Raw genomic sequence first — 15,546 nt, 5'->3', positions numbered from 1 at the left:
TACTTGGAGAGCACTCTGAGTGGAATGACTTCTTCACCCATTTTGTGCCTTTCTTTGTGCTTTTTCTTGTGTTTCCTTTTAGATTTTGAAAGGGATGTGTCTTTTTTATCTTTGCCATCTTCTGCAGAAACATCTACATTAAAAAGCCGAAAGAAAAATGTTTAGTACTAATATTGACTGACACTTGATTATATAATCCAGCCTAAATGAATTTCATCAATAGCTTTAACACTACTTTGATTTCCATCTCAACTACCTGAGTTTAGCCTCTAATGGACTGCAGTTTTAAATCCCATTTACTGCCTCTTTTTTTCCTCTCTTGTTTAATCTTGATTCACAAGTTGCCTAGGATTACTTCAATTTCAGTGGAGTTCAATTGATATTAACTTCTGATGAGATTTAGCTGCTTCAGTGTGTTCTTCCCTATTCTGTAAGCAGCTTATCTCCTTGGAATGACTCATTACCTGGTTTCAATTTAACTGCAGGGACCACCTAACCTGGCTTTGAGTATGTCTCCACCACATCTGAGCCACCATTTTACCAGAACCACTTTTTGCCAGTTAAGTTTCAAGGAGAGAAATTCAGTGTCTGAATATTTCACCAACGCTTTTCCTCAATCTTTCAAGACTCCAAAAATCTAATTCATTTATATTATGCAGGTAACACTTATGGTCCTTGTTGCTTTTCAGCTTTGTCCTCTGCATTTCCCCCCCCCCCCCCCTTCCTCACTTGCTGGTTACCCTCTAGCATAGAAAGAATCATGTTAATTTAATGCCACTACAAATACAATTACAATTGCAAAGAACGTGTTTAACTGGAGCTTTTCTCCTTATCTAGACTTTTCCCCTCATGAAACCTACCATTTGTCATCTGTAAAAAGATAATTTATATGAACATACTAAAAAGAGATGCAACAAACTTTACCACTGGAGTCTTTTGGAGCTTCTGTTGTTTCTTGCTTTACAGGAACAACTTCATCCTTTTGGACAGTTTTCTTCACTTTTGGAGTTGAGGTCTCACAACCTCCAGAACTGGTTCTTTTTCTCTTCCCTGGCCTGCTTTCCCAAGGTGCCTCGGAGCTTTCTGTTTTGTCCCATTTTCTTTTCTCTCTCTTTGAGGAATGCCTGTGAGTCTCGGTCACCTCCCCTTCTGAACATTCGGATGAAGTTCTGTGCCTTTTTGACTTTGGTACTTGCTCTGTTGCAGCATTCATGTTCAATTCCTTTGTCTCTACAGCAGCCTGCACATTGCTTTCTTTCTTGATTTTGGATTTCTTTTTCTTTTTCTTTTTCTTCTCTTCTGTATTAAAAAACACAATATTTAAAACTGCCAATGATTAAAAACTAGATTAACTGACCTAAACAAACAATCACAATATCGCATGTCATTCTAATCTGGGATGTTAAATGAAATGCCTGTCTCCGATATCTCTTAACTACAGGAGAGATGCAATAACGCTGTCCCAGAGTTCTTCCTAGGCATTTTAAGCAGAAGAGAAAAAAACATACAGATAAGCGTCTCAGTTTCACAAAGCAAGAAAGGCCTTTGGGTCACAAGGATAGCAAAAAGAGTAAAGTACTCAAATTAAAAAGAAAGGAGACAGGCTTCTTTGCTTCTCCTTAACAAATGCACATTTTGTCATTCATGTCTTTAGGAAGGGATACCTTCCTCCTTCCAGCTCAAAAAAATAAAAGACTGCTGTTGATTTGTACAACCAATCTAAAAATTTATTTTCAATATTGTATGCTTGTCTCAAAGGGCAGAAAGCATGTGAAGCAGTAGAGGGCATCCTAACTGGGTTTAAAACATGTTTTAAACGTTTCTTGACACACCCGCCCCAGCAGTTACAGATGTAACAAAGAATGAGTGATGCTAGTGAGGAATGTAATGTATGATTTGTCATTGCGTGCATGGAAAAGATGGGAACATACCTAAGGCTGGGAAATTGCATTACATTAGAAACAAGGAAAAACATTTTTCCAATCAAAGTTGCAATACAAGCCTGCGATGCTGCTTTGTAAGTTTCAGTAGATAGTATTTGGAAACATGAGCAACTCTGCATTCAGGATTCTCAGCAATATCCTCTTTTTTTTTTTTTTCACAAGCAATTATGAATCCTGTAAAGTGGAACTGTAAATACACTGTAACAAGTTCATTCTGCTATAGACTGCTGTGCTCAAAGAGCAAGAGTTCCAAAGAAAGGCAAGAATCTACTGGTTTTGTAGTTCTCTCAGCAGAGAGAACACCACAAGCATTGCACTGCAATGTCAGATGATCACAAAATCTGAACAGCACTAATGTTTAATTTTACTCTTATGACTGAATCTGTCCCTTCAATACTAAATATTTTTAGAACAATCTGAGACAAACTTATGTTTTGCTCAATGTGTACATAACAATTTGTTGTACAGCCTGAAAGCTGGCTGCCAGCGTAACAATGACTAATGATAGCTGGCATAGAAGAATAAAGAAATTTTAAGTTTTTTAAGCAGGAAAATAAATGGAAGAAATTTACTGAATTTTAATTTGACACTTTCACTCTTAGTCTTCATTGGCAAACAAACAGCAATATGAATTTTAACCTTGTAAAGTTTCAAGAAGCATGAGACTAGACTGCAGTCAACACAGCAGTTCAAACTCTTCAGAAGCGGAGGCAGGAAACAGTTCTTGATTCAGTAACTTAGTAACACTTACCTACTACGCTGCTGTTACTTGTATTCAACGCAGGAACAGGCTTATTCTTTACTGTTTTGGGGAAAATCCCAGGTTTCCGAGGTGCTTCTTCTGGTGGGTTATTCAAAAACTTAAAAAAAAAAAATCACAAACCATTCTTATTTTTTTTTTTCGTAAGACTATCCCAATCACAACCAGCAACCCTAGATTCATGCAAGATAGATGCAGTCTTTCATGACTACAGTGGGAGTCACGTTCTCATGTTCTTTCAGTGGTGTGGTGCATTTTGTGGGTTGTTTTTCTTGCTCTGGTTTGCTTTTTAAGTGCAGAGCTTCCTTACATTCAACAGCATGATACCTTTATGTATGTTACCATTGTGTTATTGAAGCATAAATGTTTTTAAACTTTAAAATCACATAAGTACAGAAAATGAGGTACGACCATGCTTGCCTGATATCAATAGCCAATTATACTGTTACACTGAAATCTTTATTTCACTAAAAGATGCCAAGAGTGGTCAACCAAATTATTCCAAAAAATACTTACTATGCTTCACCGAGTCTCCAGGTTATGAAGAGAATTACGCTTTTAAGAAAGAGTGGAACTGATCTGAGGTCTGGGGTTAGGAGACAGGAACTGAACTCCTGGTAAGTTTTTAAATTATGTTATTTTAGGAATTTCTCCAAAATCCAGTAGGTAGACCTGTAAAAAACTACTCCATTCATAGCACAAAGTGACAACTGGGAAGAATGTGAGCAGACCAGAGGCACTACTACTCACCTCAATAGCTTTCTCCGCTTGCTCTTTAGTTTCAAATTCAACAAAAGCAAATCCCTTTGGATCGCCACTAGTTTTATACCTGGGTATACTGACATAAACTACATTACCACACTTCCCAAACACACGCTCAATCCAACTGTGATTGACATTTTTGGGAAGCAGCTCCTAAAAAACACAAAGGGAAAGAATTATCATTTTCTCACTACCATATTACCATTGCATCAGATTGTTTACATCTTCTAATTAAGAAGTTGTCACAACAAAATACATTTAAATATGAAATGACAATGTGGACAAACTTTTATTTCAGTAATATTTTTGTTTTGAGAGATTACAGTATTCAGGTAAGTAAAACCAGTGATCTGAAAACGCATCTCTAATCATTCATACACCTATAACAATTAGATTATATGCTTAATTCAGATGTTTCTCTTTCCTGTGACAGATACTAAGACCTCACCTGCAACTGTATATCTGCACCATGCAAAAGTGAGACCTTTGAGCAAACATAATTCCATAACAGATAATTCTAGTAGGTCAGCAAAGAGCCAGCTCTCAAGCTGATAAATTCCTGGTAGTAGCTGAAATTTTAAAGCTTAGTAATTAGTACTAACTGCCTGCATGATCAGATGCAGCAGAAACTTCCAGTCAGCTTCTTGGATGATAGAACTGTCTGATTTTATTTCTATCAACTCAATACAGCAACAATTTTAGCAGCTTGCAGACATCATGTCTCAGTTCCTAAACTTTCCCTTCACCAATCAAAGAGAAATGCTGTTATACAAATTTCTAAGTAGATCCAACTGAAAACTCTGTACCTCTAATCTCAACTCTATGCCTAAACAACGGGGACTCAGCAATTCTTCATTGCAATACTTTTTTTTTTCATGGCGAGTTACTGCTCTAAAAGGTTTTCCTTGTAGGAAAACATTCTTTATCACACTCAGGTAGAAAACTATTTTTGCATGAAACTTGCCTGCCTATGAAACTTATAATGAAAAAAATAATTCATTATAATATGAAGTTGAAAACCCAGTTGCTTGAAGCTTTAACCATGAGATTATTTCAGAGAAATATAATGAAAACTTCCCCCAATTAAATGAGACTGTAAAACCCAAAGTAATGAAGCTACTGTTCCTTAAAGAAACACATGTTTAAGTCTCAGTTCTTAATTCAGAAATGAAGCTTCGGCTTCCTGCATAAATTCAGAAAACTAACTACTGTTGAAGACAGTCCTTCACAATGGAGGCTTTAACTGTAACTTTATTACAACACTCTCTGCGCTTCTGCTCCCCCCTGCCCCCGCTACATACCAGTCATTTAACATGGCTTAACATTTCTATAACTCCACTATAAAGAGCAGGTTCCTCATCCTCTAGAAATTCAGTAATTTACAAAACACATCAGTTACCTATTCTGGTGTTACAGAAAAGCTTAAAATTAAAAAACTATTTAGCTATGTACTTATGCTATGCATAGAGCACGCATCTCATTAAATTTAGCAATCATATTAATCATATTGCCCTGTAATCGTATTAGGGCAATACTATGAGTAGCACATAATATTTAAAGAACTAATAACCTTTTCTGGGCTTTTGTTAAAGAACATAATGATCAGAGCAATCCGGCTTCTCTTTATCTGGATGGACTGGCATTTTGGCCATGATTATGTGTCTCCATCACGGAAAGCATGATGTCTGCTTCAAAGTACTAGTTCAGCTGCTAACCGCTACAGGTATACCCATAAATTAACTTCAATCATCAAAAGGTTTCTTTAGAGGCACAGGGATGCTTTTTCTTTTTTTTTTTAAAGCCTGCTAGTTTCAACTCTATTAAAATAAATTGCACAGGATTTTAAGTCAGTGACAGTTCAACCATCAGCTCTCCTTCCATGCTGCCACTGAAATGGCTCAACAATACTATAACGGCCATTTCACTCTGACATATCTGAACCACCATGTTGAGATGTGCAGGTTTTCCAGCAACACAAACTTTTTTCATATAAATTAATATACTGTTTCAGTATCAAGGTAGCCACAGGATTAAAAAAAAAAAAAAAAAAGCCTCTTAAAAATATGACTAGGTCATTGAGGCACATTCTGAAGATGCCTGTGTTAGAAAACCAGCCGCACTTGTAGTAACAGACTTCATAAGCACATCATACTTTCTAAAGTGCCCCTGATTATCTTGAAAACTCAGCCATATCCTGTTTGATAAAATTGACAGTTTTAACTATAAAGCTTCAACTACATCAACCTCATTTGTAAATATTTCTTCTTACCAGTGCTGTTCCTCTAATGAAATGAACTGGAAAAGCCTGGTGAAAGCAGTAATGGCTAAACTGAAATGCACCTTTCCTCACTAGCATGTGAAGCAGCTCTCTGCTCAGCATTTAAAATGATTTAAGCTGGTACAACAATTGGTGTACCAAACTAACCCCTTTCTCAACACAGTCACTGCCAGCACTCACTTGCCTTTGCTTAATTTATTTCCCTTCCACACACCATACAAGCCACAGCAGTCAGGCCAGACCCATGCGGACAAGAACACCAATACACAGAACATTTCTAATATAAAAATATTTACTACATTAAACTTGTACATTAACCCAACTCTGTAAGCCTTAACAAGTTCAGTACACCTATATTTCCCTTCCTCACAAATCAAATGCTACTATATTTTCTATTATATTTATATATTTATATTTTCTATCATATTTTCTATTATATTTACTTTTGGTAAAGGTTTCTTGTACTATATCCAAGATGTTCCCCCCCCCAAAACTACCTTCTAATTCTGGTAAAACTATGGCTGCTTTATGTTGGTTTTTTTGGCTTTTGATACAGTAAATGCTACTATGCGATTAGATTGTCACAGACAACACACAGTGGGGTTTGCAGTCTTCATGAATTAAGAGCAAGACAGTTTAGTGCAGCCTTACCACATAGACTGTACGACTATCCACATCCTTTGGTTGCTCACCCAGTGGTTGGCGTCTTCTGATCCTTGTTCCTTCTAAATCCAACTAAAAGTAACAAAAAATGAACAATTTCCATCAGACTATTGCCTACTTTACATTACAGCAACATCAGCAGATGTTGAAGAATGAAATATGAAATACCTCTACAACAGATGAACTTTTAACTGCTCGGGCTATCAATTTTCCATCAGTCGTCAACTTTTTCATTTTGTTGAAAGAAACAAGAAGCGATATGTCGACATCTACACATAATATAAGGTACAATGATGAACTCAGGGTAATCTGACATTAAGATTCCACTACTAAAAACAAACTGCAAATACTTAGTGCAGTCTATAACCTTGCTGCTGAGGATTTGGAGAAAATTTTCACCATCAAAATTAAAGTTTCAAGTAAACCCATCATTTGATTTTCTTTTGTGCCAACCTTTATCAAAGGGATTTTGTTCTTTTATTACCTCCCCACTGATAACTATTGTCTTCAAAAAGAAAGGAAGAAAACCCCCTTTCTGATGTAGCTTTGCAATACTAAACCAATTTACATTGAAAACATGCCTCTCCTTCAAGTACTCAATTAAGTGTTTAACCCGGGCTTCTAAAAGAAGCCCCTGCTTGCACTTCAATAGCAATGAGACATGCTGCTAAAACCTTGACAGAAAATTATGCAGTACTAGTCTTATTAATAAGGAAAAAAAAAAAAAAGGTAAAGACACCCAAGCTCTAATATCTCTAGAAAATGTAGGCTAAGTTGTTTTTTCTCTGAGGGCCCTTTAATTTAAAGTTGCCTTGAAGTTCAATACAATGGCAGACTACAGCAAGCAGTTTGAAGGCTACACTTCACACACAATGCAACTGGACTCATGATTCACGCTTCAAATATCCTTAAGAAAACAAAAATAAGTAAACACGTCTGGAAATTTTTGTTTGTTTGTTTGTTCTGATGGAGAAGGACTACCTCTTTTTAGAGAGGTATCATGCTCTAGTCCATCTGGCAGAATTCAGTTAATAGAACAATCAGACTTGATAGACTGTATTTACCACACATACTGTTTTTTTAAAGCAAAAGCTGCTAGTCACTGCAGCAAAAGTGTAAATTACTTCCTTCAGAAACTGCCAGTTTCAGAACTGAACTAATTCTGAAGTCAAATTAGCCACATCAAAAATTGTCTAAAGGAAAGAAATCCCACAGTAGCCTTACATGTAAACACACAATTGCTCACATCAAAAATTTGTGCAGAAAACATGACAAGAAGTATCTATATCTAACCAAAAATCCAAATTGCATTTTAGTTTCTAAATATATCTACCCTACAAGTCAAGTACTGCACCTCCAACAGTATTTGTTTGTTTACTCTTAGAATTGCACAAACTCACATGAGGTGGGGAAAAAAAAAAAAAAGGAATTGTGTATCCCAAACAGTCATTTTTACCTTCGCATATGCCTGTAACTTAGGTCTGGTAGTAAAGGAACAGGAAAGACAAACACTAAATACAATTTCTAAAAACTGGTACCAAGCTTTGCCTCCCAAGCCACTAATCCTACTGCTGGTTTCCAGCATGGAACTACTGCTTTCACCAGGAGCAGATGTCAACCTCAAAATAACTTGTAACTGTCATCAGGAATACAGTTGAGAATCTGTTCACTGAAATATAGTGAATATAAACTTACAGCCATCTCTGGACTTCTCTATTTGCTCTCGGAGAAACCTGTCTTTGTGGAGATTGACATCCCCAAACCAGAAATCCACTTGTTTTGCTATATCTGCGAGCACCTGTTTAACCCTTGATCTCTTCCTTTTCTCTCTCTCTTTCTTCTGTTCAGTGCTTTCTTCCTCCACAGCTTTGTTTCTCGCTGTTTCAGTCTCCATTCCTGTCATTCTGCCAACTGGAAGTTAAATGTGACCTTTGAGAAACATCAAAATAGTCTTATTTCAAGCAGGAAACATCCTTGGTTTAGCTGGCATGAAAAACTTCACGCATCCCCTGTGAGACTATCTGCCATTCACAATTTGCACCGTACAAAAATACAAAGCATACAAGAAGATGAGGAAAATTAGGTTGCACAATAAATATGAGGTGAAGAATAAGCTAGAACTCATGTCTCATGGAAGCTAGTAGTGCCCTTTAGCACAGAGATCCACTGGAGGCAAGTTGGTACCAAACTGCAGGTTTTTAATTTATGATTTGTTTCTGAACGCCTTAGGAACAGCCTGCCCTCACCATCAAATTGCCAACAGCAGGTTTTGAATGCCAGCACCAGTCATGGGATTCACAGTTCCAAATGATGTTGCAAGTTACAGACAAACAGCACTCTTAAATATTATATATATATAAGCATAACCCCTTGCTATGGCCAGGGATGCCTCGCACTATACCCTGTCACCGAAGACTCTGTCCAACCTGGCCTTGAATATTGCCAGGGACAGAGCACTGTCATGCTCTATCAGCCCATAACTCAGAACCATGCAGCTGCTCATTCACTCCTCCCCCTTCTTCCTCCCCCCACACTCCCAGAGGCATGGGGAGGAGAATCGAAAGAATGTAAAGAGGTTGTGATAAGAACAGTCCAGTAACTAAGGTATAATACAAAACTACTACTGCTACTACCAATAATGATAAGATAAATAAAAGGGGAGAGAATACAATTGCTCACCACATGCTAATCAATACCCAGCCCGACCTGAGCAGCGATCTGGGCCTTCCGGGGGACTCCCCCCAGTTTATATACTGGGCATGACATGCTGTGGTAGTGAATAAACCTTTGGCTAGTTTGAGTCAGGTGTCCTGTCTCTGCTTCCTCCTGGCTTCCCCTCCTCCCTGGCAGAGCATGAGACTCAGAAAGTCCTTGATCGGAGTAAGCATCACTTAGGCAACTAAAATCATTTGTGTGTTATCAGCATCGTTCCAAGACTAAAGTCGAAAACACAGCACTGCACCAGCTACTAAGAAGGAGAAAAATGATTGCTACTGCTGAACCCAGGACAAGCATTCACCACTTCTTTGGGCAACCTGCACCAGTGTCTCACAACCCTCACAGGGAAGAACTTCCCCTGTTTCGGTTTGAACCCATCACCCCTTCTCCAATCACTACAGTCCCTGATGGAGAGTCCCTCTCCAGCACCCTTGTAGGCCCCCCTTCAGATACTGGAAGGCTGCTATGAGATCTCCACACAGCTTCTCTTCTCCAGGCTGAACAGCTCAAATTTTCTGTCTTCATACAGGAGGTGCTCCAGCCTCTGATCATCCTTGTGGCCTCCTCTGGACTTACTCCAACAGCTCCATGTCCTTCTTATCTTGAGGACACCAGAATTGCACACAGTGCTCCAAGTGGGGTCACATGGGAGCAGAGGGGCAGGATCACCTCCTTCAACCTGCTGGTCACGCTCCTTTTGATGCAGCCCAGTATATGGTTAGCTTTCTGGAGTGCAAGCACACACAGCTGACTCATGCATATATTATGTATATATACATACACAAATAGAATCATAGAATAGTTAGGGTTGGAAAGGACCTTAAGATCATCTAGTTCCAAGCCCCCTGCCATGGGCAGGGACACCTCACACTAAACCATATCACCCAAAGCCTCGTTCAACCTGGTCTTGAACACTGCCAGGGATGGAGCATTCACAACCTCCCTAGGCAACCTATTCCAGTGCCTCACCACCTAACAGGAAAGAATTTCCTCCTTATATCCAATCCAAACTTCCCCTGTTTAAGTTTTAACCCGTTACCCCTGTCCTATCACTACAGTCCCGAATGAAGAGTCCCTCCCCAGCATCCCTATAGGCCCCCTTCAGATACTGGAAGGCTGCTATGAGGTCTCCACGCAGCCTTCTCTTCTCCAGGCTGAACAGTCCCAACTTTCTCAGCCTATCTTCATATGGGAGGTGTTCCAGTCCCTTGATCATCCTCATGGCCCTTCTCTGGACTTGTTCCAACAGTTCCATGTCCTTTTTAGGTTGAGGACACCAGAACTGCACACAATATTCCAGGTGAGGTCTCACAAGAGCAGAGTAAATGAGTTACTTCTTTAAAGTACTCATGCAGGTCACAAGGTGTGTTTGCGTTTTAATATATAACTTCCCTGTTACAAGAAAAGCAAGCTTCTTGCTAAACAGAGCTTACAAAAAGTAAATCCAAGCAGCACAACATTTCCCTCAGAATAAACATGATTTTATTAGACTTGAAAAGAAGACAGAAATAATTTGTTCTCTGCTCCCTGTACAGACCATTAGAAAGAACACAAAAAGCCCCAGAGCACTACACACTTCAGAAATTTCTGTAGAAGGCAAAAAAGGAAAGAAAAATAAAAGGTGGATTATATAGAAGACTCCTGAAAAGGCTGACCCAAGGACCATGCTCAGTGCGCATGTATCATAAATCCAGTGGTTACAAATAGGTTACACTGACATGCATACAGCAGCTGAACAGCTTGCTACAAAAACTGATGGTACAATCTCCAAATGAGAAACATCTATTAATCCTTCTAAATAAATACAAGATAAATTATATATAATTTACATAATGCAATATATGAACACATGGCAGGGCTGGTAATAAAAAGGTTTGGGTTTAAAAATTGTCTTTGTTATGCCAACACTGTAAACCACTCACTGCCAGTTGCCAAGGCCTAACAAAGATCAGGAATTAAAACATCATCCAGTCCTGTCTGTGAATATGTTCTAACACATTCCTACTTGCAAGTCCCCATGGCAATCAGTATGTGCTACACTTAGACATTTCCCCTTTCTTTGGCCAGGGTTTTTTTACCAGCTAACACTGATTCTAACAGCAAAACAAGTTCTGACACAACCTCAGAATCAGGCCCCTAGAAATTAGGGATTAACTAGAGGGAAGCAACTTAAATGTAGAGATTTACCTTGAAAAATATAAGATCTTTTTAATGCATCTAATGATTTTTTTTTGTTCACATTTCAGTTCGCTGTAGCTAGCCTTCTCTCCTTGAAAACTGCCAGTCATCACAACGCATCATTTTACACCAGCAAAACAAAGCGTCACTGCCAAAAGCAGACAGCTTTTTGAAAATCAAATTCACACCAAAATTAAAGTAATTAATGTAGCAATCACCATACGAAAGCCTTCTCAGCTCTCTGCCAAAGCACTGTAGAAGGAAAGGGGAGTAGTCAGAGAGGAAGCCCACCTCTACAACAGGATGACAAAAATGGAAATGGTCTTCAAATTATTGTGCAAATGAGGCTACCTTAGCCGGCTATCAGTTTCTCCCCCTGCAGTGACCACTCCAGATAGCCAAAGGTTAACAATCACCTTGGAAAGATAAACCAAGTAAAAATCCCAACTGAAGTACAAGTTCGAGCTCCACCCAAGCCCTTGAGCAAGGTATTTCTATTAATAATCATGAGAACAATATACTACTTAGCTGAGGGGTATAGTAAGTTGCACCATTAACAGTAAAACATAATTATGAGATACTCTTAGTGTCTGAACAGTATTAAATGACTTCAGTGACACATAATGAACGTGGCCTATGTACAGCAAAACTTGATTTTAAGAAGGCATCTGAGAGTTTTGAGTCCCTCAGCCTTGGGTCTTCATTCCCAGGAGGGAGGTTGTCATTCAAGCTTAAAAACAAATTGCTGCAAGCTGCGTTCTGTGCTCCCTCCTCTCTCTCTTCCCCTCCCCCCCTCTGTTTTGTGCTAATCGCTTTAGGAGTGTAGCTTAGAGAAAATCACTTTGGAGGAGTTTGGAAATAAGAGTCAGAGCAAATGTCACCCATGAACCTATAATTAGAATCTGTACACAACCTTACATGTAGTAGTGCAAACTTCAACTCACCAGTGAAAGCTGCAATGCCAAGGCATGAGAAAGCCTGCTGTTTGGACTTGTCAGCTCTTACGCTGCTGGCCTCACAGCTGCAAGCACTGTTCTGATAAATAATTATAATCAGCAGCAAGCAAAAGCAGAGTCCAAATATTTCCCTGTTAAAGCAAGCCAACTACTACCTCTTATCTTCCCTCAAATGAAATAGAATCACATGCAAAAGCGAAACCAGGAAAAGAAAGGACAATTAATCTGGGGGGACTCTAAGAAAGGAAAGATAATGTAAATCAAAGTAATATACGGACACAGAGATCCATAGTAACTTATCTATACTCTCTAAAAGGCAAATATATATGTTGGTGCTAACCTGTACACAGCCAAGTTCCCAAGCAAACTGCTGTTGTTATAAAAATCTAGAAAAACATAATCAAATTGACTGTAACCCAGGGTCTGGAATAAACAGGGGTCCAGTTATAAAATATCCTTTATTCTTTTATATTAAGCACTGATGCAAATGCTTGCTTGCTTTGGGAATTTTAAATAGAAAAATAGGGGGAAGGGGAGGAAAAAGAACCATTCAAGATGTTTTCTGTACTATGAAAGTGTTTCCGTACAGGCAGTGTGCTTGCTCCTCTGTCCATTCACTCCAAAATAAATGCAAATGTTCAGCAAACCTGAAATTACTTGCAGACACAATCTGTAATCCATGTGGGGTATTCTTACTCTAACATACACACAGCTAGACCTGCAGCAGTTTGAAATTCCTACCCTGCCTTGTAACCTCACTCTACAGAAAGCAAGCTGAAAAAGGGCAATTCATGGAGACCAAAGCAATTTTCTCAACCTAAAAACAAAGAACCTCCTGCTCCTGTGCCAGTCCTGCTGTGTTTACTCCTTCCTCTGTCATCACAAATGGATTTTTAATAAGATGCAGGCCCGCAGCACAGAACTATGGTTACATGGATTCAGCTACATGAACAGCTCACTGACACTCAAAAAGCAGCACAGCTCTCATTCGAGTTGCTACACAGTCCTCCCTCAGAGGATCTCACCCTCTGGTACAGCCAGTTCAATGCAGAGCTGAGAAGCTGCTACTTTTTGGTCCTTCCCTGCTGGGTGAGGGGGTAAATCAACTCATAAAGGAGCTGAATAAGCTGCAGAGCTGATGAAGGGAAGCAGGGGGAATAAGCACTTGGGAGCAGGACAGAGGCAGCTACAGAAGCAAGACATTGTGCTGCCCTGTTAGGAGCTGCACAGTCACGGGAAAATATCTCATCTGTCATTCAAACAAAGGGGCAACACTCAATGTGAAACAGATTTTTCTAGCCTCAAACTTCATCTTTGCCAGCCTAACAACTGCCTAAATCCCGGTTCTGAGGCGGCCAGCTGCACGGATACTGACCTCTGCAGGTTTCAGCCCTGCTACTGCAACCGCTCATGGACCTAGCGTGCATAAGAGTGAAGCAAGCACACACATCACAGAATGGTTTGGGTTGGAAGGGACCTTAAAGATCATCCAGTTCCAATCCCCTGCCATGGGCAGGGACACCTTCCACTAGATCGAGCTGCTCCGAGCCCCATCCAACCTAGCCTTGAACACTGTCAGATAGGGCAGCCACAGCTTCTCTGGGCAACCTGTGCCAGGGCCTCACCACCCTCACAGGGAAGAACTTCTTCCTTATATCTAACCTGAACTTTCCCCGTTTCAGTTTGAACCCATCACCCCTTGTCCTACCACTACAGTCCCTGATGAAGAGTCCCACTCCAGCACCTTATCTCAAAGTCATCCATTCACCATGTGACATGGGACATGTCCCTCTCCCCAACACAAGGTACCAGGTCTTGACCCCGTGTGAATGCACCCCAGCCACCACCTTCACCGGAAGGCAAAGTCACCACAGATCCCCAGGGTGACGCTAAGGGACAGCAGCCCTTAAAACCCCGCCGGGAAGTGGCCACACACGTCGGCATCAGGACGGAAAGAGGCTCAAGGAGATGGGCACGGGGAACAGGATGTGGAGAACCGTTGCAAGAGAGGCCGAAGCAGGGCAATAAGGGGCACGAATGGCGGTTACCCGTTTGGGATGCTGCCCGGACAGGATGTGCACTCCCCTCAGCCCAACGGCCGCATGAAGCATGCGCACAACGGCGAAGAGAGAGAGAGGCAAGGGAGTGCAGCAGCGCCCCCTACCCGCGCCGCTATCACACACCGCCGCCGCCGCCGCGACCGGTTGCCCCCCCTCGCCGCCCACCACCGACCTGTCGCCAAGCCAGGCCGACGTCACCGCAGAGGACACCGAGCTGCCGCTGAATGCTCCGGGCCCTGCCCTGTCACCGTCAGTCCCAATACGACACACCAATACCCCGCAGCGAGGAAATGCCCCTCGGCAGCGCTCACCGTGCGTTCGACGTCACGTGGTTTCCTTCTCCCTTCTGGTCGCGTGGTGACGTTACGCGGCGGCGGCGGGAAGTTTCGAACGCGGGAAGGAGAGAGCGGTGGCTGTGACGGGGTTCATGGGCCCGGTCCAGCGTGCTCGCCCGGCATAGGTGGGTAGGAGGGTGGCGACAGGCCCCCCCGGGGATTAGTAACGGGTCGGATGTCCCGGAGAGGCGATCTTTGATGGTTGGGCCCGCCCCTCCGTAGGACACCCCCCCTTGGATCCAAAACCGCTGTACTGAGGGAAATGTTGATGGCTGGTGGTTTAAAAGAGGCTTATCGGTCTTGTCCGGTGTGGTGAAAGGGGTCTCAGCAGGGCTTTATGAAGGAGTGATGGCAGCTGTCCTGTTCATCCCTGTTCCCACAGTATTCCATATTGAATTACAGTAAACAATTAAAGGTCAGCAATTAAAGGTCTGCCTTTAGAAGCTAAAAAAGTTATTATATATCCTTTAAGGGTGTTAATTTCAAGGTTTTGCACCCTACTGAACACCTGGGCACTGCTAAGAAGGTGGCAGCTATAAGAAACAGCATGAATCTGTCCCCATCTTAATATAGAATCCCAGGCTGGTTTGGGTTGGAAGGGACCTTAAAGATCATGCAGTTCCAACCCCCTGCCACAGACAGGGACACCTTCCACTACAGCAGGTTGCTCCAATCCCCGCCCAACCTGGCCTTGAACACTGCCAGGGATGGGGCAGCCTGTGCCAGGGCCTTACCACCCTCACAGGGAAGAACTTCCTAAGGTTTTATCTAAATCTCCCCTCTCAGCTTAAAGCCATGTCCCTTCAAATATTATTAAAAGTCCTCCATACAGTACTTTTAATTATTTCCTCTGCTATTCCGCAGTATGAGCAGCTGCCAATCTCACCCTGTCT

The 15,546-nt window shown here is 41.2% G+C and overlaps 1 protein-coding gene across 6 annotated transcripts in view; it reads right to left on the bottom strand.

The window, feature by feature from the left end:
• Window positions 1-14,624, bottom strand: part of LARP7 (La ribonucleoprotein 7, transcriptional regulator) — a 28,209-nt gene extending 13,585 nt beyond the window's left edge. For 2 of the 6 annotated variants that reach the window (XR_008974777.1, XM_057428351.1), the window contains exons 1-9: window positions 14,491-14,624; window positions 12,247-12,337; window positions 8,102-8,317; window positions 6,575-6,675; window positions 6,395-6,478; window positions 3,454-3,618; window positions 2,695-2,803; window positions 925-1,299; window positions 4-133 (exon numbers count right to left, since the gene is read on the bottom strand). Coding sequence is in view for 5 of the 6 variants with exons in the window: in XM_057428351.1 (XP_057284334.1) it covers window positions 4-133; window positions 925-1,299; window positions 2,695-2,803; window positions 3,454-3,618; window positions 6,395-6,478; window positions 6,575-6,675; window positions 8,102-8,309 (1,172 nt within the window). In the remaining variant the exon portion in view is untranslated. Of the gene's footprint in view, window positions 1-3; window positions 134-924; window positions 1,300-2,694; window positions 2,804-3,453; window positions 3,619-6,394; window positions 6,479-6,574; window positions 6,676-8,101; window positions 8,318-11,593; window positions 11,719-12,246; window positions 12,338-14,490 lie in introns of all 6 variants that reach the window. The other 4 variants (XM_057428353.1, XM_057428354.1, XM_057428355.1 and 1 more) reach the window with 4 other exon arrangements.
• Between the last annotated feature and the right edge of the window lie 922 nt (window positions 14,625-15,546).

This window comes from Pezoporus wallicus, unplaced genomic scaffold (assembly GCF_028554395.1).
Source record: "Pezoporus wallicus isolate ANWC-B61680 ecotype Strahan unplaced genomic scaffold, APGP_CSIRO_Pwel_v1 contig_6312, whole genome shotgun sequence".
Taxonomy (NCBI): domain Eukaryota; kingdom Metazoa; phylum Chordata; class Aves; order Psittaciformes; family Psittacidae; genus Pezoporus; species Pezoporus wallicus.
Note: the sequence above shows the minus strand (reverse complement) of the source record. Positions and strands in the feature narration are given on the sequence as shown.